The sequence below is a fragment of the Gossypium raimondii genome, chromosome 13, assembly GCF_025698545.1.
Source record: "Gossypium raimondii isolate GPD5lz chromosome 13, ASM2569854v1, whole genome shotgun sequence".
NCBI classification, from domain to species: domain Eukaryota; kingdom Viridiplantae; phylum Streptophyta; class Magnoliopsida; order Malvales; family Malvaceae; genus Gossypium; species Gossypium raimondii.
This window is the reverse complement of record NC_068577.1, coordinates 44,924,168-44,950,884: the sequence shown is the minus strand read 5'-3', so window position 1 is coordinate 44,950,884 and position 26,717 is coordinate 44,924,168. Positions and strand designations below refer to the sequence as shown.

Genomic DNA, 26,717 nt, shown 5'->3' with positions numbered 1-26,717 from the left:
ATGTTAACCATGTTAAAATTAATTAATATTAAATTCAAAAACACTCACAATATATGTAAAAATACTTTTATAAAAAATAAAGAAATTTTGATTCACCTAGAAATATTAAGAATTTCAAAATAAAAATTTAAAAACTATAATATCTTAAATTAAATTTTAAAATTTATATAAATATCATCAGAAAAATTAAATGTTTAGAATTTATATAAAATAATATTTACTTAAATAAAAGTTATTGACATATTAAAGTTTATATAAAATAAGAGAGGTGTGATTTCACATGAATTAAATCATAAAGTTTGCTTTGGTGTAAACAAAAATATAGAGTTGGTTTGTGGACTGAGATTTGAGGGTATTTTTTTCAACTTTTCACCGCTTAGTCTTTCTTGGCCTCCATACTTTTCTTTTTGTTTGATTTTTATTTGTAGTTTTGAATTTTTTTTCTCAAAGGATTCATCTTGATCCTGATTCACCAAATACCAGAAACATGAGTTTTAGTCTAAAGCAATCCGCTTTAGCTGCATGCAATGATGTTTCAAATTCAGTTCTTCAGCGAAGATCACTTTCTTGCAGATCTTCAATTTTACCTCCTTTGGTTTTCCAAAACAATTCGAAAAGAACAAATCTTTCACTGTCAAAGCCTTTGCATGTTTCCGCTGTTGAGATTATTGGGAAGGATAAAGAACCCGTGATCAAGTGCAGGGCTTATGAAGCTGATAAGTCCCAGCCTATTGAGGCTGCAGCTGAGGAAGTGAAATCAGAAGCTGCAAAAAGGGTGAAAATTGGGATTTATTTTGCAACTTGGTGGGCTTTAAATGTTGTTTTCAATATTTATAACAAGAAGGTTTTGAATGCTTACCCTTACCCTTGGTTGACTTCAACTTTGTCCCTTGCCTGTGGTTCTTTGATGATGTTGATTTCATGGGCTACAAGGATTGCTGAGGCGCCTAAAACAGATTTTGAGTTTTGGAAGACTTTGTTTCCGGTAAGGATTTTCTTTTTCGGATTTTGTGTTTGGTTGGTGAGAAAGTGGAGAAAATAGTAGAAACTAGAAATTTGTTCACTGCTTGTCTAAGATTTTAATATTTCTGAATTTTTTTTGTTAGGATCATGTGTTTTTATGATATTTGGACGGTAGGAGGAAAAAGTTAAAAAGAACCACAGATTGGTCTCTTGTTTCAGTTTTAAGAAAACTACAGTTTGTCTGATTGCAGAGAAAATGAAATTAAAATTTGGTTTTATCTTGTCTTATATTAAATTTAAAGAAGAAAATATTGATAATTTTTCAAAACAAAATTAGAATTTGACTTCACAGCCTGAGACTATGAATTACAAGTTTTACTGAAATTTTCATCTTTTTTTCCTGTTGATTTTTTTTTCCTAGGTTGCTGTGGCACATACCATTGGACATGTAGCAGCAACTGTGAGTATGTCTAAGGTTGCAGTTTCATTCACTCACATAATCAAGAGTGGTGAGCCAGCTTTCAGTGTCCTGGTTTCTAGTCTCTTGCTTGGAGAGAGCTTCCCTCCTGCGGTTTACCTCTCCCTTGTTCCCATCATTGGTGGTTGCGCTCTTGCTGCCGTAACTGAACTCAACTTTAATATGACCGGTAAAATAAAAGCTATAATCTCTTTGATATGGATATTGATTTATTACTTTGATGTTTTAATCCTCATTGAAGCTGTTGCTGAATTGTTTCTTTTATGTTTTAATCCTCTCTAATTGGGTGCTTTATGAGGTCAATGCCCCATTATTTGAAATTGAGCTCACTAAGCCACTCTTTTTCGGCAAACTTTTGGTGTTACCCCAGTTTTCTTAACATCCAAACCTGAAAAGGCTCGACATGTGGCCACCATCATTTCCCCTTCATGTGTGTTTTTTTCTAGCATGTTTTAGTAACCATGGTCTTGTTTTCAGCTGGTAATGTGCAGTTAGTATTTCGGATATATATGTTGCTTTAAGATTCTGACTGACTGAGGTTGAGGTTGTGCATATAATCAATTTGCTTTGAAGGCGTATCATTGGAGTATGGACTCAGTTGATCTCTGTGTATTTCAGGTTTTATGGGAGCTATGATATCGAACTTGGCATTTGTCTTCCGTAACATATTCTCCAAGAAGGGCATGAAAGGAAACTCCGTTAGTGGGATGAACTACTATGCTTGTCTATCTATGTTGTCTCTTGTAATACTCACACCTTTCGCGATTGCTGTAGAAGGACCGCAGATGTGGGCAGCAGGATGGGAAAAGGCCTTATCCCAAATTGGACCACAGTTCATCTGGTAATAACTTAACAGTACTAAATCTCAATTCCTTGTTCTGTTTCTTTCCATTCAATGTTTTCTGCATTTACTTTATGACCCTGGTAAATACTTTGGAGGCATTTGAAGAACTTATTGGAACTTGTCACATTATGTTTATACTAAAATGAATAACATAGGAGTCCTATCACCTGTTTGACAGCTGAAGAAGATATTGGAAATATTGAAATCTCTGTATCATATAATGGAAAGCAATTAAATACACCGGTTCTAATACATACCCACATCTGACACTCACAAAGTAACATAGCTTATTCATTCCATTGGGTTAATGTTTACTGGATAGTATATAACATGCCTCAAGACCTGCATATTGCTTGAAGCCTTGAACCGCCTGGTAGCAATCACTTAAGAGTTACAGTGAAGATTCATATATGCACCTCTATCATGAAGGGTAGACTGTACACTACCCATCTTATCACATTCAGGTTTTTGTACTACAATGTTTGTCTTGGAATTTCAAAACCATGTTTCTTTTCTTATATAAATTTTGAACCGTTAGATACTCTTTATGGACATGAAATCTAACAGTGTTGACTTATGATATTTTCACTTACTGTTTTCTAACAATCGTTTTTGCGAATTTTATCGCATTTGATAGGTGGGTGGCGGCCCAAAGTATTTTCTATCATCTCTACAATCAAGTCTCGTACATGTCCCTCGATCAGATCTCTCCCTTGACATTTAGCATCGGCAACACCATGAAACGTATATCTGTTATAGTCTCATCCATCATCATCTTCCACACGCCTGTCCAACCTGTCAATGCTGTCGGAGCTGCCATTGCTATCCTTGGAACCTTCTTGTATTCTCAGGTTAGTGATCCTGTAATTCACGAACAGACTTTATGCATTTCTGACTGTCAGACCTGTCGAACTGTTATAGATTACCCAACTAGATATATGAACAAACACTATTTTTCTAGGTTGTTCACATATGACTTGCATGTTTGTTTTTGGATGATATTTCCGTAGTGATAAGGTCTATAGCATATCATGTGACGTACTACATGTCAAAATCGGATATTTTGGAGCTCTAGCAATTGACAATTTCTAAGGGATAAAAAGGGTATGTGCTCATTGAAATTTAGTGTTAATTAGCTGCTTATTGTGTAACCTTAAAGATTTGTTGTTTTGGCCTATGTGACTGACCTAATTCTTAAATATCGTACGTTTGGTGTCTTGATTGGTTTGTTGGACCATCAGTTTAACACCTACTTGGTGCCTCCTACTAGATTTTGGTGGTAGATGGATTATAATCCATGGATGTTGACACTGAGGTGGGCCGGCACTAGCTGCCAATATGACAGTTGACATCTTAGGTAGTAAGGTGGCTTTAGTGAAACCCCAGTTGAACCATGCGTCTACCGAACCAAAGGCATCTAATGGGATCATGAGATGGTTTATTCCTTGTGCATTAAGTCAAAGATGCTTTAGATCAGAATACAATACTTCATTCTAAATAATTTGAGAATATGCTTGGCTTCCTCTCCTTATACCGAGAACGAATGATTGCCGTTACCCCTAAACACATGCGATCTCTTTTGCAGGCAAAGGCATGAGAAAACTGTGGGGGGCTTCAAATTTCAAAACATCGTGTATAACTATGTGGAAGCTCGGATTAGTTACTGGCTTTCGGGATCGATGATTGCTGGATTTTGGTGTTACCAGCTTGTCGTATTGTAGATATCTATAATAAGGGGGGTGATTATAAATAATGTCATACAGTGGATTAGGCATGTTTCTTTTTAATCAATATAGTTGCTGTGGGTCCGTTTTGAATAAACAGGGGCTTAATGTTGTGAGCCCTTTTTTATGTCAGCAAGACATGAACAAGAGCTAAGGACAATGTATTTCTTGATTAAAATGATGGTGTTATTTTTAACTATTTCTTTGATTTTTCATTTTTTTTTCTAAGTTTTGTATTTGTGTGTTGAACACATTATAAATCTTCTGAAAAAATTAAACATTATTTAACTCTTCGGAAAGATATTTTCTGAAACATAAGAAAATGAAAAAGTAATAAGACTAAGGTCACGCTGGAGGCACATGCAATACGTTTTTGAAAGGAAGAGACGGGTTGACCAAGATGCTTAGCTTATGGTTCACATTGGAAATAAAATGGTAATGGAAAGGCTTAAAATAGGACATGTGAGGTTGTCTCCTTTATGACCAGTCATTGAAAGATTTTAAGAGCATTGGAAATAGAAAATTAGGTAGAATATGTAAATTCTCATATGACCCTTCATGGCTTCAAAGGCTAATTTCTCTTTGCTCCCTGCGTCATTACATCATTTCTCCATATGGGGTTCCAAACACTTCTCAGTAGTAGGTTAGGGTAAACGATTTTAATCGTATATTCTCACCCAGCAAAAAGTAAGCCTGCTTGCTAGAGTTGTGTACATGTAGATTGTATATATTCGTCAACATGATCATAAATGAATGTATGTTTGTGTGATAAATTAATAATTTTATTAATATATAATAATCAAATGATAAATTAGCTTTAACTGATTTATAAGACATAAATTAAGTTGTAATAAAAAAATCTTAAAATATTATTTGTGTGATAAACAATGAGAAATCGAATTTTATTCATTTACACATACAGAATGATGGTATGCATGCTCAAACATGAAGCATGGGATAGACAGACTTGGAGGGGCTATATATTAGTACCCCACAATGGTGTCCGTCAAATTGAAAATGATTTGACAAAGAGGGAAAAAAAAGACTTGAAAACGAGTTGCTGGGTAATTTGATATTGGCCGTTCATAAGAATAAAAATATCTTCAGACAAAATAATTGATTCAAACAACTCTCCCATTCATTACCGTCCATTGGCATTGCCTACCCCTCCAAACCTCTCTCCTGATCTCAATGGAATTTCATACATTTTACTACATTTCTGTATTATGGGTTTAATACTTTATTATAAATCACATCAAATAATTTCATATAATTGACCAAAGGATTGATATTATAATTGAAAAGAGCAACTAATACAAATCAAACTAAATCCATAGAATTTCGCCTCTTTATTACGACAAAAGTAAACTTGATAATAAAATAAAGCTAATTATTTATTAATAAAAAACATAATTCTATATATTTACTTTTACATAATATTATCTATTTCTTATAAATTACAATAAATTAATACACTTAATCTTACAATCAACACAGTTTTTCGATACTTGTTTTTCAATTTATCACCTTAATTTATATCTAAAAAGTTGTTTTCTCTCACATACATACATATATATATATATATATGTATATTTTAACTTTCCAACTGCATCTGGAAATTACTTTCTTCTAACTGTACCATAGAGCAGACCTAAAGGCCCTAAACTGTTTTATCATAAGTTGGCAGAAGGATTTCCATACAAATGTTTGGCGAAGGAAGTAGTCGGTACATATAAAGAAACAGAGAAAAAGACTGACAGCATGGTTGTAGAAAGAAGGGGCAACCGTTTATTTCCACGAAAAACATCGTAATCATACCCGCAAATGCTTAATCACAGTCTGAACATCTTTATCGCCTCTGCCGCTGCAGTTAACCACAACTTTGGTACCATTCGGTAGAGTAGGACACAGCTTCTCCAAATAAGCCAGTGCATGAGATGTCTCCAAAGCTGGGAATATGCCCTCCAGTCGAGATAATTTCTTGAAAGCTGCTTATTTCAATTTATTTAGTAAGAAAATGACAACAACGAGATATAAAAAGTTCGATGAAATCGGTTAAAAATAGTACTATAGGTGATAAAAGGTGACCAAAAATGTCGATATAAGAGTGCAAAGAAGCTGATCCATTGAATTATTGACTTTTTCTAAAGATATTTGAGAAGGCATAAGTTAAAGGAACCATAAGGTAGACAATATCCAGCATCTCCACCCAAAAAAAAACAGTGTTGCTAATGTGTAAACGTGCAAAGTTTGACTATTACTCAAAGACAACAGGTTACTCGATATCTTAAGTGCGTGTATCTGTATAAAATGAGAGAAAGATGCAAGAGAAACCTGTCCACCTTCGAGAACATTTTAAGCATATAGCCATCGGTCAAAACAATTTTGAAGGAGAAAGTGATAAATCAACAGCTCATGGAGAACTAAAAATGAACTGATGAGAAAAGGAGGTGGAGGATGCATTGGATGATTAATGAACCAAGGTGAAAATTACGTAAACCAGAACTGAAAGCTACGGAATATGTTCCAGTCCTCATGAAACTTTACGGTCTACAAGGACCTACAGATAAAGCTTCAAATTTCCAAGTAACCAGAGAAAGCAACAACCAATCTTCTAACATGGAGAGACATGCAGCATGTTAAGGTTAAAGTACCACAAACATAGGGCAAATAAATATACATACATAAAAAGGCGAATGGAATACCGTGCCTCTACAGATAATCAATTTCTTTTACAAGAACAAACAACAGGCAGTAGTCACAATCAGATACAATAAGATGAATCATCAAAAACAACTGGACGGTAGTTTCATACCTTCCAATGCTTCTTCATCTGTGACACTGTGGTACTCAGCTCGCCCTACCTCTTTCAGAAAACTGTGCTCTGGTCCAACCCCAGGATAATCCAAGCTGTATAGCCATAACAAAAAGGTTTCCAAGTTATTCAAAGCACAATAAAGCAAGCCGCATAAAAATGAACAAATTCAATATAATTTCTCTACCCTGCACTAATGGAATGGGGTTCGATTATTTGCCCATCTTCATCTTGTAATAAGTAGGACATAGCTCCATGCAGAACTCCCACATCCCCCTTGGTCAAAGTAGCAGCATGCTTGCCACTGTCCAAACCAAAACCAGCAGCCTCTACACCAATCAACCTAACATCCTTGTCATTAACAAACTCATGGAAAAGTCCCATAGCATTTGAACCTCCGCCAACACATGCAACCAATACATCTGGTTTCCCTCCCCATTTTTCCAGGGCTTGTTTTCTTGTTTCTTTACCAATCACTGCATGGAAATCTCTCACCATCATAGGATATGGATGTGGACCAGCAACAGATCCCAAAATATAATGAGTTGTCTCCAAGTTAGTCACCAAATCCCGGATAGCTTCCGATGTAGCATCTTTTAGTGTTGCAGTACCCGAGTGAACTGCTCTAACCTATATGGTAAATGATACAATGTCAAATTTGAAAAACAAAAAGAGCATTTCAGCCAATCCAGAGAGAAGGTGATACAGAGCTATACTCTAAGTAACAATGTCTAACCAATGATGTCTCATTGGTTAACCATTTACCTCTGCACCAAGAAGCCGTATTCTGAAAACATTAAGCGGCTGTCTTTCCATATCTTGAGCACCCATGTAAATAATGCACTGCAAACCAAACCGTGCACACACGGTAGCTGTTGCCACTCCATGCTGACCAGCTCCAGTTTCAGCAATAATCCGTTTCTTGCCCAAACGTTTAGCAAGCAATGCCTGAGCAACAGCATTATTGATCTTATGAGAACCAGTATGGTTAAGATCCTCCCTCTTAAGGTATATATCTGGCCCTTCACCATTGGGTCGCTTGTAATGTTCAGACAGCCGCTCTGCAAAATAAAGTGGACTTTCCCTACCAACATAGTCTTTCAAAATCCCAGCTAATTCTTCCTGCAAACCATAAACATTATTCCTCAAAATCACCACTTTCAGCATAAAACAAAATTTCTTTGAAAGGGATTTTTCTTATTATTATTTCAAGGCTAAAATTGTTTAGAAGCTCTGTTTACTTACCACTTTTCTTCGCGAATTTTTTATATAATTATTAATTTTAAATAAATTATGAAAAAGGTTACAGATTGCTTAAATATGAGCCAACAAGGCTAAAGAGTAATGTCAGTGTCACATATAATGAATCATTTACTTAATCATTCAAAAAAGTGATGATTGCAAAATCGGCATTTAAGGATAATCTCCAGCTTCATTTGCTTGAAGAACCTTCTCCTGATGTTGTAAGTCTTGTTAGTACAGATAGGAATATGTGTGGTAACTCCATTGGTTGAGTTGTATAACAAGGCAATTTCATGAGCCTCATTTTTTCATCAAAAAAAAATTGTAAGGATTTCTTTTAACTAATTAATCAAAAGAAATTTTGAGCTTTGGTACAAAAATGAAATTTTCGTTCTTTTCAATGAGAATGAAAGTCGATATCAAAAATTACAATCAAAATCTAAAATAAAAATGAAAAAGAACAATGTTATGAGTTAAAAAGCTAGCAGGAAGAAATTAGTTAACTCTTTTAAATGAACGGTGTGTTTTGGGAATTTAGTTAAACGGTGCGTTCTGGTTATAACAGAAATACGCCACGTCATTTTCTTGTTAGTTTTCTCCTAAAAAATGTACGAGATGCATGGGGAAGCAGTTATCTGAAATTTGAAGAAAACTCAGAATTCTTTCTCTTCTCTTCCTCATTTTCTTTACTTAAAATTCCGGAGTTTAACAAAAAGAAATGTAATCAACAACAAAAGAAAAATGAATAGATTTTCTTCTTTTAATCAAAGTCGACAAATTTTCAATTTCTTACTTTTTATTGATAACAAATTCTTTGTCAAAGACCAACTACAGTTTTTAAATTCCAAACTAAATTCTTATCAGTAAGACACACGCACAAAGACCTTGACTCAACGATTCCAGAAACATATTCATAATTAAATACGAATAGAAGTGTGTATATATATAAAGTGGAGTCATTGCGAAAATAACCTGGAATTTTTCATCTTTGGAGAGGGAATGAAAAGCCGCATCCAGCTCAGAGAGGGCAGACATTAGGGTCTCGGGAACGTATTTGCCGCCAAATTTGCCAAACCGACCAAACGAGTCGGGTCGTCGCCATCCGTTCGGGTCCGAATCCATGGAAACCGGAGCAGCTGGGACTGGTTTTCTAGTTAGAGTACAAGAAACAGAAAAGCTTTTCACAGGCGACGTCTGAAGCGCAAATTTTCTGAAATTGACAGGCAATGTATTGGAGGAGTAAACGGATGAGGAAGAGGAAGAGGAAAGGGGATTGCCAAGACGGAATGTGGCGGTGGCGGCCATATTCGAGGTGACGTGGCAAATTATTGTCTTAGGGAATTTTCCTATAATTGGAATTTTTATGATAAAAATGGGGAAAAAATGTTATTAGATAAGGAAAATATATTGGGCTTCCATCTATGCCTATATATAAATACAAGGAAGGTCTTTTTATTGACGTATGTATTCATACTTGTTCCTTTACAACGTTTTAAATTTCAGTTTTTCCAAGTATTTGTATTTGTGTGTTGAACACGTTTTAAATCTTCTGAAAAAATTGAACATGATTGAACTCTTCGGAAAAATGAAAAAGGAATACACGTTTTAAACTTGTTGGAAAGGCAGAGAGGGGTTGACCAAGATGATTAGCTTATGGTTCACATTGGAAATAAAACGGTTATGAGGTTGTCTCCTTTATGACTTAAGAGCACTGGAAATAGAAATTTAAGTAGAATACGTAAATTCTCATATGACCCTCCATGGCTTCAAAGGCGGATTTCTCTTTGCTCCCTGCATCATTACATCAAAAAGTAAGCCTACATGATGTAGATTTATTTAAATTTATCTATATATTCATGAACATTACATAAATATGATCTGATAAATTAATAAAGTTATTAATATATAATAATCAAATAATAAGTTAGGTTTAACTTATTTATGAAACCAACATAAAAAAAACCTTAAAATATTATTTGTGTGATAAACAATGAGAAATCGAATTCTATTCATTTACACATACAGAATGATGGTGTGCATGTTAAAACGTGAAGCATGGGAGATATTAGTACCGCACAATGGTGTCCCTCAAATTGAAAATGATTTGACAAGGAGAAAAAGAATTGAAATTGAGTTCCTCTCATCTTTCTATTGGGAAAAAAAATATCTTCAGACAAAATAATTGATTCAACAAATCTCCCATTCGTTACCGTCCATTGGCATTGCCTTCCCTCAATGGAATGTAATACATAATTTGATTTTTTTATTTTTTTATTGTATTTTCAGTTCCCAAGTCTATATTTTTATGTTAATTAAGCTAAATAATTTGATGGGACCTTTTTTAAAAAACATGTACATGCACCCACCTTAATATTTTTGTACAGTTCGATACAAAAATTTGTGCAACTATAAAAAGTAATCACCATGTATATATCACATCATGTATAAAAATAAATCACATCAAATAATTTAATATAATGGACAAAAGATTGATATTATAATTGAAAAGAGCAACTAATAAAAATCAAAAGTTAACTTGATAAAAAATAAAGCTAATTATTTATTAATAAAAACATAATTCAATATATTTACTTTTACATAATATTATCCATTTCTTATAAATTAAAATAAATTAATACACTTAATCTTAAAGTCAACATATCATAAATAAATTTTAAAATATTTAATGGGTATTTGAATTAAAATTTAAATTAAATTTATATTGTTTAGAATAGGATGCCTCGAAAAAATAAATCAGTTAAAATAAATATTTTAATAATTTAATTTTTTAAGCACTTCTGATTATCCATAATAAAAGAAGAAATAGTAAAAGTGAAAATAAAAAAACTATGAATTACTGGGTTTTTACAATAATATTATAAAAATAAAATTTATCAAAATATTATAACTTTTTTATTTACCAAAATATATAAATTTTTTTATTTACCAAAATATATCAAAAAAACAAAAAAAAAACCTGCAAAAAAAAAGTCAGAACGATGTGACAATTAACTAGTCACGCCAATGGAATTGGCGGCACCAAAGGTGCCAAAACCATTGGCGGCACCAATGGTGCTAATGCCATTAAGCGGCACCAATGGTGCCATACTAATTAATGGCACCACTCAGATTATAAATCGACCTCATCAAATGAAGAGAGAAAAATCAAAAGAAAAAAAAGAAGAAGAGTTGGCGCGGAAAAGAAGAGAAAAAGAGGAGAAAAATGAGGTATTTTTTTAAAAATAATTGATTATATTGTTATTATTATTTTGTATATTTTGTAATATTTTTTGTTTTAGTTTAGTTATTAAGATTAATAAAACTCAAAATAAAAGTATTAGTTAGTATTATTATTGTTGTTGTTGTTGTTGTTGTTGTTGTTGTTAGTATTAAGATGTTATTAATGTATTAAGATGTAACTTAGTATGTAACACCCCCTAACCCCAAACCGTCACCGGAACAAGGTTATGGAGCATTACCAGACATATCAGAAACTTATAACTAATTCACAATTAAATAGCAGATATAGCATACTTGTATCAAATATGTCATATTAGTTCCATTTCATACTTATAACCAATTTAAACATCATTCTACAACCGTAATAACAAAACTTTTATTCTTAACCTATACATCACCTAGGTACATGCCACATTATCAAACAAAGGTACAACACTAAAATTTCTCTGAGTTCGGATTGCTCGGATCTTGGACCGGACAACGGCTTTTACTAACTCACAAGACGGAGACAACCGCATTGAGTATAGAAATACTCAATGGTATTACCATAATTCAAATTAATAACATTAATCGATAAATTATATACATTTAAATTTATGTCTACAATTATTCAATACATTTTCTCGTACTTTAAATCAACCCGATAATTAATAACAAGAAGCAATATTTCAAATCTTGTATTTAGTTGTATTCATACCTTATTTCACTATCTCAATTCTATTGGATTTTTCGACATCTCATTCTAATAATTCATTCCAATTCATACAAATTCAATCAATTTATCAACTCATTCATTATCATTTCTATTTATATTCAATTTATACTTTTCAATCTTTTAATAATCAAATTAAACATTTAGACCAACATGTTTCAATAATAATAATAACTAATTTTATAAAATTTGTATTCAAATTAACTCATACACTATTTCTTAATTCAATTTATACCATTAATCTTTCAATAAACATTTAATACATTAAATCAACTTGTTTCAACAACAGTAATAATAATAACTATCTTTTAATTGATTCGCTTCAGCTTATAATCAATTTTACACTTATAATCTTTTAACACTCAATTGATACATTAAATCCATAAATAAATTTCAATAACTTGTATTCAATTAAATTCACATATTATTTCACTATTTCAAATTATTTTATTTTCACTTCTCATTTCTCAACAATAGCTATTTTAATTTGCTTTTCTTCACTTAGATTTTTACATTATCTCATACTACCAAAACCAGTTCATGAACTATATCATTATCTATTTCTTGAACCCATGGTTCATACATTTCATTACAATTATCACTACTAATAAACAATTAAATCTTTTAATATTATCAATTATTTATATATATAAATATCATTCTTATTTCTTTATTTCAAATTTCACTTTTCACATATACTATATCATTCGAGATTAGTTTTATCAAGAATTTATTTCATTTGCCTCTATTAACTTGACTCGGACTCATGAATCGCTGGATTCCACCCAAACACACCGAATATCCAACCAAAACACACCGAAATAAATATAAACCCTCCATAACACAATCGATATATCATATCCTCCCAAACACACCAATAAGGCATTAAATGCCTCTTCGATAAACCAAGCATATAATAACATAATCATCTTCTCGGCCGAGCTACAAATCTCCTCATCACATCACAAATCCTATGGCATGCCATTTGTATCCAATCTAGTCCGATAAGTTAATAGGGTATTCAATCACATTTCAATTCAATCACTTTCTCATACTTTCAATTCCAATTTAATCACAATTTAATTCAATACATTTTCACCTTTCAATCAAGATACCATCAAATGCTCATACCTATTCATACTTCATTTTAATTTCATTCAATTCGCATACAATTCAATATCATTTAATTCAATATCGATATTCACCTTATTTTTATTTACTAAACATATTATTTAAAATTCAACAATAATTACTATTAATAAATTCAATACCAATATGTATTTTTCATTTAATTCAATCATGATTCTTACCTCAATTTGCTTATCATGTATATTAATTTAAATTTTAACAATTAATAATTAAATTCGAATTATGGTAATACTAACCGTAAATTTTCTCGAGTCACTCCTTGTTCACCTTCCCCTTTCCTTTCTCGGACAATGACTCTTGCACGACATTAGCTACGTAATTAAACAATTAAAAATCATTAATACACAATTTCATTAAAATATTTCCATTTATGCCTAAACTTTACCTAAATTCTAATTTAATCCCTTATCAATACTAATTTTATTTTTCCAATCTAACTCCATATTCTCTCTTAATTCTTACTATAAATTCACTTTAACTCTTCATTTTCACCATAAATCCATAATTTCGAAATTCTCTCAATTTAGTCCCTATTAATTCAAAGCCTATAATTTATTTTACAAATCAACCTTTTACTAACTTCTAACTTGAAATTTAATCAATTTAACCCTTAATCCTTTCATTTATTCAACATAATCAATGTCTAGAAATATAATAACTTCCAAAATTTCAACATAAATCCAATAATACTTTGTTCTAGGATACCAAAACTCAAAAATTATAAGAAAATGACTTAATTTAACTTACCAATTGAGCTTAAAATCTTGAAATCCCAAATTTTCTTCCTTTCCTTCCCTTTTTCTTTTTCTTTCCTTTCTCCCCTGTTTTCGTTTGCCTATTCTGTTTCCATTTCTCTTTTCTATCTTTTATTTCTTTTATTTAATTAGTTTAATATAATAACAATAAAATAATAATATAATATTACTTACTTAAATAATAAGTAAATATGTAATCATTACTAATATATGTACTTCATTTTTCCACATGTCATCATATGCACCATACATTTGTCAACAATTTTATTTATTTAAAATATAATAATATAATATAATAAATATAATTTACAATATAATAAAATAATAATATACTTTAAAAAAATCTCACATTTTATCATGCATATGCCGCCTCATTTATGGGACTTGGCATATTTACCTATTTAGTCCTTTTAACTTTTCTTTAATCTATAATTAAACTTTTACTCCTGTTGCAATTTAGTCCTTTTAATCAATTAACCATCGAACATTAAAATTTCTTAACTAAACTTTAATACTACCTTAATGACACTCCGTAAATATTTATAAAATATTTACGTAAATATTTATAAAAATATTTACGACTTAGTTTATAATATCTAAGTCTCGATACCTCGCTTTTGACCCAATTACCTAATAATTTCTTTTAAATCACAAAATTCACTAATTCTAAAATATTTCTAAAAGCACACTTAACTTATAATTATTAATTAATAAATTTTTCTAACTTTTTCATCAAATTTAGTGATCTTAAATCATTATTCGACACTCTTGAAAATTGAATGTTACATAGTAATATTATTGTTAGTAGAAAACTAGTATTATTATTATGGTTACTTATTATTTTATTTACGAAAATAAACTAGTTAGTAAAAACTAGTATTATTATTATAGTTAGTTAGTTAGTTAGTTATTATTTTAGTAAAATTAATAATTTTAGTGTGTATTATTTTGAGTATAAAATTATTAATATTATTCGTAGTATAAAATTAATAATTTTAGTGTGTATTATTTTGTGTATTATTTTGAGTATAAATTTTTTTTAAGTAATTCAGTTACCGTTCGAGATTTTTTATGAGATTTTTTTTTGACATATTAAATATTGAAGATGGATGCTAAGTTTCTTGTATGCGTTTATTTCGATGGAGTCATATTGACAACGAGTGTTGGATGTGTATTTGAATGTCGGCAACAAGTAGCAATGAGATTTAATAGAAATGTATCGTTCGATGAAATGAAGGCAAGGATTAATGCAAAAATCCATAGACGTTGTGGGAGAAGGATATCAAAAATTTTCTACAAGTTTCCAGTTTCGACAAATCCGGTCAAATTCGTTGAAAAGGAACTTGTAGACGACGAAGACGTGGAGACAATGGTCGATCTCTACTGTGGGAATGGGAGTGAGAAGAATGCACCGATTTACTTATTTGCTGAGTTAGTCGGTATGGAGCAAAATGCATGAAGAAGACGGGGCTAAAGAACCGCGGATGGTGGCTCCAATATCATATGTTGATAGTGAATCAACTATGGGTGGGATTGGTATCGACCTGAATATTACACCCGATGTTAACATGGTTGGTGGTGAAGAAGAAGGTGCCGGCGAAGAAGAAGGTGGTGGCGATCATTGGGATGAAGAGGTCGATAGTGACGCTGATCCCGATGTGGACGATGTACCTGATGATATTGATGCTGAAGATGTCAACAACGATGAAGGCATTAACGCTTCTTCGGTCGGGGGCGAGCGATGCGGCGACAGATACACATTAATCCTGGGCCACACATGTCGCTCATAGACCCCGACGCAGCGTATGTATCTCGAGTTTTGAGTACCACAAATAGTTCATTCTCAAGGGGCCGTAACATCCGATGATAATGAGTTATTCATAGGCGTAGATTCACCAAAGAAGAGTGTGTATATGCCATTAAACGATGCAAGATGAAGATATCGGTGGATTACAAAGTCTCCGCCTCTACTCCGACAATATATGTTGGGGAGTGTTGGAAGGCGTGGAAGGTCGCAATTACGCGTCATTTGCATTCATTAGAAGTTCTCGATGTGGGAGATACGAAAATTTGTTGGTCCTCATATATGCACATCAACACGTATGACAGAAGATCATAGAAAACTTGATTCGAAAACTATTTGTACGTGTATCATGCCAATGGTGAAGGATATGCCGACCATTAGAGTTTCGGTACTCATTGCGGAAATGCAACCACGATTCCAGTATCAAGTCTCATATCGAAAGGCATGGGTACCTAAACAGATGGCGATGGAGCAACTATATGGGGATTACGATTCGTCGTATAACGAGCTTCAAGGTTGGATAGCTGCTATGCGGGAGTACGTACCGGGGACTGTGATTGAGTTGCAGACAAGTCCATATTACGGCCCGGATGTGCAGTTACAGCCGGCAAAAAGGATTTTCCGTCGGATGTTCTGGACGTTCGATCCATGTGTGAGGGCATTTCCCCACTGCAAGCCACTTGTGCAAGTGGATGGGACCTGATTGTATGAAAAATATAAACAGATACTGCTTCTTGCAGTTGCGCAAGACGATAACAGAAACGTGCTCCCGATAGCATTTGCTATCATAGATAAAGAGAACATGGAGTCTTGGGAATTCTTCCTCACAAATTTGCGGAGGTATGTTATTAGGAACGATAGCATTTGCATCATCTCCGATAGAGGGAAAGGTTTAATTGCAGTTATTAGGCATTCCGGTGTGCCATGGAGATCCGTTTACTGCATTCGTCACATTGCGTCAAACTTCCATAAAGATTACAAGAATGCAGACTGGAAGAGACAAGTCGTGGCAATGGGTAAATGATAACCTTATCCTTGCAATCTAAGTTGTAATGTTTGATGTTATCGACTTACTAGAACTTATTTTTCGGGAATACGTATGCAGCGTACAAGTTAGAGCCACATATTTTCCGGCAAAGAATGAACCGACTTGAGAGTGACATGGAGGGGCAGACAAACACATCTTTCCGGCAATGGTTGCGCACAATGGAGCCGTGACAGTGGGCTCAAAGTTTTGACGAGGGCTTTCGTTATGGCCACATAACCACAAACTTAGTCGAGGGGATCAACGCTGTCTTGTTGAAAACACGTCATCTTCCGATTGCATCTGTATTTTCTACTACTTTCTACAGGTTGGCTACATTGATGACAAGAATGGGGGGCAGCAAGTCGACCAGATTCAGGCGGGGCATGTGTTTGTCGAACATGTGAGGGATGCAATGGTCGTAAATCGTCGGTTAGCGAGGTCAATGAACGTGGAAATATATTCACGACGACTGGAAACATTTTGAGTTACTGAGAACATCGGTCGTCGAACTAGGCCATACGGAGTTGATCTCCTAATGCAGGCGGTGAAAAGGTGAAGTTCAAACACTTCATTATCCCCGCGCATGTCGTGGCGGCGTGTGCTAAAGTCAACCTTGATGCTGAACAATATGTCGATGATGTGTACACGCTGGAGCGCACATTGCGTGTCTGGGAGAATGAGTTCCCCGTCCTGCCGGACCTATCTACGTGGGAGGTGCCGCCGATCACTTTCGAGCTTCTCCCAGACGCAGGGCTACGGAGGAATCCAAGGGGTCGTCCGCAGTCAAGCAGAATCCGTAATGAGATGGACATTAGGGAGAAATCTGACGGAAAGCATTGTGGAATATGTAGGTTAAGTGGTCATAGCCGGAATAAATGCCCTAACCGAAACTTTCATGTCGGGTAGTCGTCGGGACCGGGGAAAAATTGAGCTAAAGTTATAAAATATTTATGTATATTGTTATAAAAGGTAATTTTAAGATTATATCCATTTTTTTATTCGGCTTATGCTCGCTTAAATTGTATCCAAATTGTAACATTACCATTTTAATGTTAAAAAAAACCATGTGAGCGTTGTGGAATTATTAAGACTATATCGAAAATAGAGGCATTCATCATTTGATTGAGCTTTAATATAATGAAAAAAGTCGTGGCAATGGATATTTATACATCAAATTCAGAAGTAAGCAATAACTAAAATACAAATATGCGGTTTATGGAAAAAGTGCATTAAACCCCTAAATTTGATGGTTCGATGGTGTTGTCCGGGGGGTATACCTACGTGGAGGTCGACGCTCACGGCCTGGGCGACGACTAACATCCTCATCGTCCGCAGGTGGGGGCGTAGAAAACGTAAAGGAAAGGTTATGTTGCTCGTTCGCCGCCGACGAACTTGAACCATCATGAGTCTTATAATGTTGCGTATACATGTCGGACGGGCCGGGCATGCCGTACTGCGGCCGGGGGGATCCAAACAGTTCAAAGTCGTAGGCGTATTCGCCCTGTGCGAAGCTCGGATAATATTCACCGCCCACCGAATCCGGATGATAGCCATGTGAATCCATATTTAACTGTGATTGTCCGGGGTCTGGCTGGGGGTTCTGCTCAGGCTCTGCCTGTTGCGGAGAATAATATGCCATCGGCTCTGCATCCAGCGCGCTCGCTGCGTCTGATCCCCAAACTTGCTACACGTAGGGGGGATAACAATCGATTACGCTCCAAGTAAATACGGCTTCCCGCAGCTATGGTACCATTGTGCATACTCCGATGATGGTTGATGGTCGGTAGCCATAACCATCTGAGGAATTCGGCGCAATCGATCGTTCCACAGTGCGACGTATTTCCGGTGATATATTCCCCAGTCCAATTGAACTCTTCCTCTCTTTGTCAAGCCGTGATCATCCCCCAACTGACACGGTGGATCCGGGATAGGTTGGATGCACCCAAACTGCCGAAGCACCCGGTCGCTGTGATACTACTCGACGACGTTGAAATTTATTATTGGTGTGTTAGTACACCATATGTGGGAATCAATGAGTGCGGACGAGGGTACAACATTTGTAATTTCCGGCCTCCGATATGGCATCCATATAAACTGCATGAGTAATAACATTGTAACGAGTTAGACCGATAACATGTGAGTAAGATATAGAAATAGAATAGATGTCATTAATAATAGAATAGCAGCTTACCCCTTCCCGGGCATGCTGTTCAATCCTGAGGCGATATATCGGGACATCACTCGACTTCCCGATGCCTGGACGGGTCGTCCACCTACAAAAATAAGTATTCGGTTTAGGGTTGGTAACATTGCCATATATATTATTCGGGACAAATAATGATAATTTGTAATATTTTTATCACCTGAGTGGCAGTGGATACAGATAGGGTTGGTGACTAACGCGTGCCAAAAACAGCATCCGATAAAGCGCCCATGACAGCAGCAGTATAAGGCATCCGCCGATGTCTTTAACTTGCGGCTCTGTCGCCCGACAAAGCTCCCGGTACAGCGTTGCTAGAACAGCAGAACCCCAGTTGTACGATCTAGCAGTGGAGAAATCAGCTAGCAGGGGCAAGTATGACAAATGCACACTGTCGCCGTTTACATCAGGCATGAGTACTGCCCCTATCATGCATGATGTACCTCGAGCAGCGCACATCATCTCACCTTCACTGGCGGTCGCTGATAATCCACATATTTTACCTTTTAGCCATGTAAATTTTATACCGGAAAAATATTTATCACCATCCTCTGGTGACTCTCCTAGGAGTTGATAGCAAACTGCAGCCGGATCCGTGAATGAAGATACTCTTCATCTGGGGCTCCGTCCAATTGGGAGCCCAAGCTGCACTGCAATATCCTCCAAGGTCACCGTGCACTCCCCGCACGGAAAATGGAAAGTATGGGTCTCCGGACGCCACCGCTCGACTAGCGCAGATAATAAATCAAACCGCAAGTCCGAGGACCGGATCATCGCTACTGACCCAAATCCGGCTAGCTCCAGGTACGGCATAAATCGTGCATCCGGAGCTATCTTTAAAGCACTGACACGGCCCCTTAATACTCGGAATGAGTCCTGATAGTGTAAAATTATAGAAAAAATATCACGATAACATAATTTATTTGTATATACTGCGTATATCGTTTTTAAATAAATAGAACTCCTGATTAACAAATAATAAATCACACCACGTTATTAGCCGCATCAAATATGTGTCTAATATCGGTTCGTATCAATTGAGCCATTGCGATGCCTGCAAGTTGAAAAAAAAAAGTTAGTAAATAAATCTTACTTCGGCCATTTATTCGTATTTTTTTCTTCGCATTTTATTACTTTAAAAAATATCATAATTTCTAATTTTATAATTTTACATTATTTCAGTGCATAATGTTTGAAATTTATTACTCTAGTGTGTTATTTAAATTTTACATTACCCCTGCCATTTGCTCGTATTATTTTCTCGATTTTATTACTTTAAATAAAAATATATTATTCTCGTATTTTATTGTTTTATATTATTTCAGTACATTTTCTTTGAAATATTTTGTATTAATTATTTCTGAATTTTATAAAAGTTAGTAATACACTCTTACTTCGCCATTTATTCGTATTTTTTCTCCGCATTTTATTAGTTTAAAAATATCATAAACTTAGTCTTTTATAATTTTACATTATTTCAAAGGCATCATGTTTGAAATTTATTAATTTAGTGTGTTAAGGAGAATAAAAGAAAATAATAAATAAGCAGCGATTAAAAGGTAATTAGCCACATATTTGTGCCGCCTTTTTTTCCCCTCCATCACCATTTTTTTTCCCTACATCACCTTTTTTTCCTCTATTATTTTGGTAAATAAAGAAAAGTTTATAAAATTTTGGTATTTTTTTAATATTTTGCTAAAAAGCATAATAAACCCTTTCCCTATCATTTGGTCGTATTATTATTTTTCCGATTTTATTACTTTCAATAAAACTATATTATTTTCAGATTATTATTTTATAATTTTATATTATTTCATTACATTTTGTTTCAATTATTTGTATAAATTATTTCTGAATTTTTTAAAAATTTACTAATACACTCTTACTTGCCATTTGTTCGTATTTTTTATCCGTATTTTATTTTTTTAGAATATCGTAATTTTTATTTTATAATTTTACATTATTTCAATTTATTATGTTTGAAATCTATTACATGTGCATTTTTCACATTTTTCCGCATTTTATTATTTTCGATAAATATACAATTCTCGTTTTTTCTTTTCGTATTTTATGTTTTCTTAAACATACTTCTTTGTCATTTTACTTTTAATGTTATTTTCCTAAACTTTTAATTTCAAATTCCTAAATAAATTTCATAAAAAATTCCTAATCAACATACAATGTACATACCATTATTTTTCTTTCTAAACATATTTCATAAAATATATATGCTAAATAAAATAATAAAATAACTATAATGAAATAACATAAATTTTAAATACACAAATATTACAAAAAATTAAATTTATAAATAAAATTACCTTTTTTTTTTCTTTTTTTCCTTCCTTCCTCTTTTTCTTTTTTTTTTCTCTTCTCCTTTCCTTCTTTTTCTTCTCTTTTCCTTCTCTTCTTCTTATTTCTTTCTTTTTTTCTCTTCTCCTTTCCCTTTCTTTCCTTCTTTTTCTTTCTTCCTCTCCTTTCTTCCTTTTTTCTCTTTCTTTCTTTTCTTTCCTCCCTTCTGCCCCCACCACCGACCCCCTATTATTAATCGGCGCCGCCAATGGTATTGGCACCATTGGTGCCGCCAATTCCATTGGCGTGACCAGTTAATTGTCACATCGTTCTGACTTTTTTTTGCAGGTTTTTTTTTGTTTTTTTATATATTTTAGTAAATAAATTTTTTTTATATATTTTGATAAATAAAAAAATTTATAATATTTTGTAAATTTTTATTTTTTATAATATTCTTGTAAAAACCCATGAATTACTTAAACGAAGAACTTTTTCAATTATTTTATTTTATTTTATATTATTTCCTTAAACATTAGAAGAGTTTACCCATAAAATTTTAAAATTACATTTATCAAACAATATAATTAAAGTTTACTTAATTTTCAACACAGTTTTTCGATACTTGTTTTTCAATTTATCACCTTAATTTATATCTAAAAAGTTGTTTTCTCTCACATACATATATATATATTTTAACTTTCCAACTGCATGTGGAAATTACTTTCTTTGAAGAAAATAATTCTAAAAGAAAAAAAATTAACTAACTGTACCATAGAGCAGGCCTAAAGGCCCTAAACTGTTTTATCATAAGTTGGCAGAAGGATTTCCATACAAATGTTTGACGAAGGAAGTAGTTGGTACATATAAAGAAACAGAGAAAAAGACTGACAGCATGGTTGTAGAAAGAAGGGGCAACCATTTATTTCCACGAAAAACAACGTAATCATACCCGCAAATGCTTAATCACAGTCTGAACATCTTTATCGCCTCTGCCGCTGCAGTTAACCACAACTTTGGTACCATTCGGTAGAGTAGGACACAGCTTCTCCAAATAAGCCAGTGCATGAGATGTCTCCAAAGCTGGGATTATGCCCTCCAGTCGAGATAATTTCTTGAAAGCTGCTTATTTAGTAAGAAAATGACAACAACGAGATATAAAAAGTTCGATGAAATCGGTTAAAAATAGTACTATAGGTGATAAAAGGTGACCAAAAATGTCGATATAAGAGTGCAAAGAAGCTGATCCATTGAATTATTGACTTTTTCTAAAGATATTTGAGAAGGCATAAGTTAAAGGAACCATAAGGTAGACAATATCCAGCATCTCCCCAAAAAAAACAGTGTTGCTAATGTGTAAACGTGCAAAGTTTGACTATTACTCAAAGACAACAGGTTACTCGATATCTTAAGTGCGTGTATCTGTATAAAATGAGAGAAAGATGCAAGAGAAACCTGTCCACCTTCGAGAACATTTTAAGCATATAGCCATCGGTCAAAACAATTTTGAAGGAGAAAGTGATAAATCAACAGCTCATGGAGAACTAAAAATGAACTGATGAGAAAAGGAGGTGGAGGATGCATTGGATGATTAATGAACCAAGGTGAAAATTACGTAAACCAGAACTGAAAGCTACGGAATATGTTCCAGTCCTCATGAAACTTTACGGTCTACAAGGACCTACAGATAAAGCTTCAAATTTCCAAGTAACCAGAGAAAGCAACAACCAATCTTCTAACATGGAGAGACATGCAGCATGTTAAGGTTAAAGATGCCACAAACATAGGGCAAATAAATATACATACATAAAAGGCGAATGGAATGCTGTGGCTCTACAGATAATCATTTTCATTTACAAGAACAAACAACAAGCAGTACTCACAATCAGATACAATAAGATGAATCATCAAAAACAACTGGACGGTAGTTTCATACCTTCCAATGCTTCTTCATCTGTGACACTGTGGTACTCAGCTCGCCCTACGTCTTTCAGAAAACTGTGTTCTGGTCCAACCCCAGGATAATCCAAGCTGTATAGCCAGAACAAAAAGGTTTCCAAGTTATTCAAAGCACAATAAACCAAGCCACATAAAAATGAACAAATTCAATATAATTTCTCTACCCTGCACTAATGGAATGGGGTTCAATTATTTGCCCATCTTCATCTTGTAATAAGTAGGACATAGCTCCATGCAAAACTCCCACATCCCCCTTGGTCAAAGTAGCAGCATGCTTGCCACTGTCCACACCAAAACCAGCAGCCTCTACACCAATCAACCTAACATCCTTGTCATTAACAAACTCATGGAAAAGTCCCATAGCATTTGAACCTCCTCCAACACATGCAACCAATACATCTGGTTTCCCTCCCCATTTTTCCAGGGCCTGTTTTCTTGTTTCTTTACCAATCACTGCATGGAACTCTCTCACCATCATAGGATATGGATGTGGGCCAGCAACAGATCCCAAAATATAATGAGTTGTCTCCACGTTAGTCACCCAATCCCGGATAGCTTCCGATGTAGCATCTTTTAGTGTTGCCGTACCCGAGTGAACTGCTCTAACCTATATGGTAAATGATATAATGTCAAATTTGAAAAACAAAAAGAGCATTTCAGCCAATCCAGAGAGAAGGTGATACAGAGCTATACTCTAAGTAACAACGTATAACAAATGATGTATCATTGGTTAACCATTTACCTCTGCACCAAGAAGCCGCATTCTGAAAACATTAAGCGCTTGTCTTTCCATATCTTGAGCGCCCATGTAAATAATGCACTGCAAACCAAACCGTGCACACACGGTAGCTGTTGCCACTCCATGCTGACCAGCTCCAGTTTCAGCAATAATCCGTTTCTTTCCCAAACGTTTAGCAAGCAATGCCTGAGCAACAGCATTATTGATCTTATGAGCACCAGTATGGTTAAGATCCTCCCTCTTAAGGTATATATCTGGCCCTTCACCATTGGGTCGCTTGTAATGTTCAGACAGCCGCTCTGCAAAATAAAGTGGACTTTCCCTACCAACATAGTCTTTCAAAATCCCAGCTAATTCTTCCTGCAAATCATAAACATTATTCCTCAAAATCACCACTTTCAGCATAAAAATAAATTTTCTTTGAAAGGGATTTTTCTTATTATTATTTCAAGGCTAAAATTATTTACAAGCTCTGTTTACTTACCACTTTTCTTCGCGAATTTTTTATATAATTATTAATTTTAAATAAATTATGAAAAAGGTTACAGATTGCTTAAATATGAGCCAACAAGGCTAAAGAGTAATGTCAATGTCACATATAATGAATCATTTACTTAATCATTATCGGCATTTAAGGATAATCTCCAGCTTCATTTGCTTGAAGAACCTTCTCCTGATGTTGTAAGGCTTGTTAGTACAGATAGGAATATGTGTGGTAACTCCATTGGTTGAGTTGTATAAGAAGGCAATTTCATGAGCCTTATTTTTTCATCAAAAAAAATGTAAGGATTTCTTTTAACTAATTAATCAAAAGAAATTTTGAGCTTTAGAACAATAATGATATTTTGTCCTTTTCAATGAGAATGACAGTCGATATCAAAATTACAATCAAAATCTAAATAAAATGAAAAAGAACAATCATTTTCAAATTCAAGAAATGTAATCAACAACAAAAGAAAAATAAATAGATTTTCTTCTTTTAATCAAAGTCGACAAATTTTCAATTTCTTATTTTTATTGAGAACAAATTCTTTGTAAAAGACCAATTCCAAACTAAATTCTTATTAGTAAGACACACACACAAAGACCTTGACTCAACTATTCCAGAAACATATTCATAATTAAATACGAATAGAAATGTGTATATATAGTGGAGCCATTGCGAAAATAACCTGGAATTTTTCATCTTTGGAGAGGGAATGAAAAGCCGCATCCAGCTCAGAGAGGGCAGACATTAGGGTCTCGGGAACGTATTTGCCGCCAAATTTGCCAAACCGACCAAACGAGTCGGGTCGTTGCCATTCGTTCGGGTCCGAATCCATGGAAACCGGAGCAGCTGGGACTGGTTTTCTAGTTAGAGTACAAGAAACAGAAAAGCTTTTCACAGGCGACGTCTGAAGCGCAAATTTTCTGAAATTGACAGGCAATTTCTTGGAGGAGTAAACGGATGAGGAAGAGGAAGAGGAAGAGGAAAGGGGATTGCCAAGACGGAACGTGGCGGTGCTTGTGGCGGTGGCGGCCATATTCGAGGGCATTTCAATTTTAGGGCTTTATTTGGGTGGACTGTTTTCTTTCTGAGAGATACGGGACAAAAATATTTAAAAAAGTGCTGGGCCCAGTTAAGACAAAAATTGATTTGGTATGAGATGACGTGGCAAATTATTGGCTTTTGAAATTTTCCTATAATTGGAAGTTTTCAATTGGCTTCTTTTTATGATAAAAATGGGGAAAAGAATTGGAAAAAAAGTTTTTAAATAAGGAAAAATTTTGGGCTTCCATCTATGTCCATATATAAATACAAGGAAGGTCCTTTTATTGACGCATGTATTTAACTTGTTCCTTTACAACGTATTTAATTTCAGTTTTGTTTTTTATTATGTTTAAATTTTAATTTTTTAATATTTAAATTTAAATTTATATTATAATTTGATCAGCTTTCCTACGCATAATTTATTAACAAATTTTTATATTTTAATTAATTTTAAATTTTAAAATTTTAGTTCGATCAAATTATAACTATTAAACTTATTAAGTCAATTTATTTTATTTTTAAAATTTAATATGACAAATATATTATCGTATATGTGATGCTATGACAATTTGTTTATTCTCACATATTATTAAAAAAACAGCTAATGGATTTAAAATTGTCATTTGCATTACTAAAGTTTTTATCACCTATGCTTTAATTTTTTACATAAGTTAATCTCTACTTTTATAATGTCATTAATTAGTTTAAATGGTTAATATTGTTAACTATTTCAACCACAATGCTAACGGCATTTTTATTAAGAACACTGTTCTTAAGAAAATTATTTTGTCATGATAAGTTCTAATGAAAGTTTTCAAAAGAAAATTTTACATCAGCATTTTCAAACTTTTTATTTTTGTTACATCACTATCAAGTGAATATATATATATATATATATATATATATATATATATATATATTAATTTTGAAATGTTATAGTAATGAATTTAACAAAAGAATTTTAACAGAGGTAACAATTAAAGTTTTGCTTGATAATTTGAAAAGTTAAATGTTGAAAAATTAAATGTGGGAAAAATTAAGTATTGAAGATTTAATTGTTGAATTTAAGCTATAAAATTTGTCTAATATAGTTCTCAAATTAATTCTAGAATATAATTAGATTATTTTTATATATTGATTTTAAATTAGAAAATATATATATTACATTTTATCTTTAATTTTAAATATTTACCATATTCAAAAGCCCAATTTTAAACGTAAAATTTTGTATGATAATATAATATTA

The 26,717-nt window shown here is 33.6% G+C and overlaps 3 protein-coding genes across 3 annotated transcripts; 1 reads left to right on the top strand and 2 right to left on the bottom strand.

The window, feature by feature from the left end:
• Positions 1-296: 296 nt before the first annotated feature.
• On the top strand, positions 297-4,208 carry LOC105783164 (glucose-6-phosphate/phosphate translocator 1, chloroplastic). Its single transcript, XM_012608444.2, has 5 exons — positions 297-985; positions 1,385-1,610; positions 2,060-2,282; positions 2,923-3,136; positions 3,871-4,208. Exons 1-5 carry the CDS (start codon positions 488-490, stop codon positions 3,880-3,882), a joined length of 1,173 nt encoding a protein of 390 aa, XP_012463898.1. The 5' UTR covers positions 297-487; the 3' UTR covers positions 3,883-4,208.
• Positions 4,209-5,620: 1,412 nt separating this feature from the next.
• LOC105782566 (tryptophan synthase beta chain 1) lies at positions 5,621-9,525 on the bottom strand. The gene is made up of 5 exons (XM_012607382.2): positions 9,039-9,525; positions 7,590-7,946; positions 7,012-7,454; positions 6,825-6,919; positions 5,621-5,997 (listed from the first exon to the last, which is right to left on the bottom strand). The coding sequence occupies exons 1-5, from the start codon at positions 9,369-9,371 to the stop codon at positions 5,822-5,824; spliced, it is 1,404 nt and encodes a 467-aa protein (XP_012462836.2). The 5' UTR covers positions 9,372-9,525; the 3' UTR covers positions 5,621-5,821.
• A 12,492-nt stretch (positions 9,526-22,017) lies between these two features.
• On the bottom strand, positions 22,018-25,528 carry LOC105782565 (tryptophan synthase beta chain 1). Its single transcript, XM_012607381.2, has 5 exons — positions 25,113-25,528; positions 23,944-24,300; positions 23,366-23,808; positions 23,179-23,273; positions 22,018-22,364 (listed from the first exon to the last, which is right to left on the bottom strand). The coding sequence occupies exons 1-5, from the start codon at positions 25,473-25,475 to the stop codon at positions 22,189-22,191; spliced, it is 1,434 nt and encodes a 477-aa protein (XP_012462835.1). The 5' UTR covers positions 25,476-25,528; the 3' UTR covers positions 22,018-22,188.
• Between the last annotated feature and the right edge of the window lie 1,189 nt (positions 25,529-26,717).

Bases quoted from the DNA above. Each gene is read 5' to 3' on its own strand.
- LOC105783164 (XM_012608444.2), top strand. From the start codon at position 488: ATGAGTTTTAGTCTAAAGCAATCCGCTTTAGCTGCATGCAATGATGTT. The intron at 986-1,384 runs GTAAGGATTTTC...TTTTTTTCCTAG, and splicing joins TTTGGAAGACTTTGTTTCCG to GTTGCTGTGGCACATACCAT. The intron at 2,283-2,922 runs GTAATAACTTAA...CGCATTTGATAG, and splicing joins ATTGGACCACAGTTCATCTG to GTGGGTGGCGGCCCAAAGTA.
- LOC105782566 (XM_012607382.2), bottom strand. From the start codon at position 9,371: ATGGCCGCCACCGCCACATTCCGTCTTGGCAATCCCCTTTCCTCTTCC. The intron at 7,455-7,589 runs GTAAATGGTTAA...TTTACCATATAG, and splicing joins TACGGCTTCTTGGTGCAGAG to GTTAGAGCAGTTCACTCGGG. The intron at 6,920-7,011 runs GTAGAGAAATTA...ATGGCTATACAG, and splicing joins CCCCATTCCATTAGTGCAGG to CTTGGATTATCCTGGGGTTG.
- LOC105782565 (XM_012607381.2), bottom strand. From the start codon at position 25,475: ATGCCCTCGAATATGGCCGCCACCGCCACAAGCACCGCCACGTTCCGT. The intron at 24,301-25,112 runs GTTATTTTCGCA...TATGATTTGCAG, and splicing joins CCAAAGATGAAAAATTCCAG to GAAGAATTAGCTGGGATTTT. The intron at 22,365-23,178 runs GTATGAAACTAC...CTAAATAAGCAG, and splicing joins AGATGAAGAAGCATTGGAAG to CTTTCAAGAAATTATCTCGA.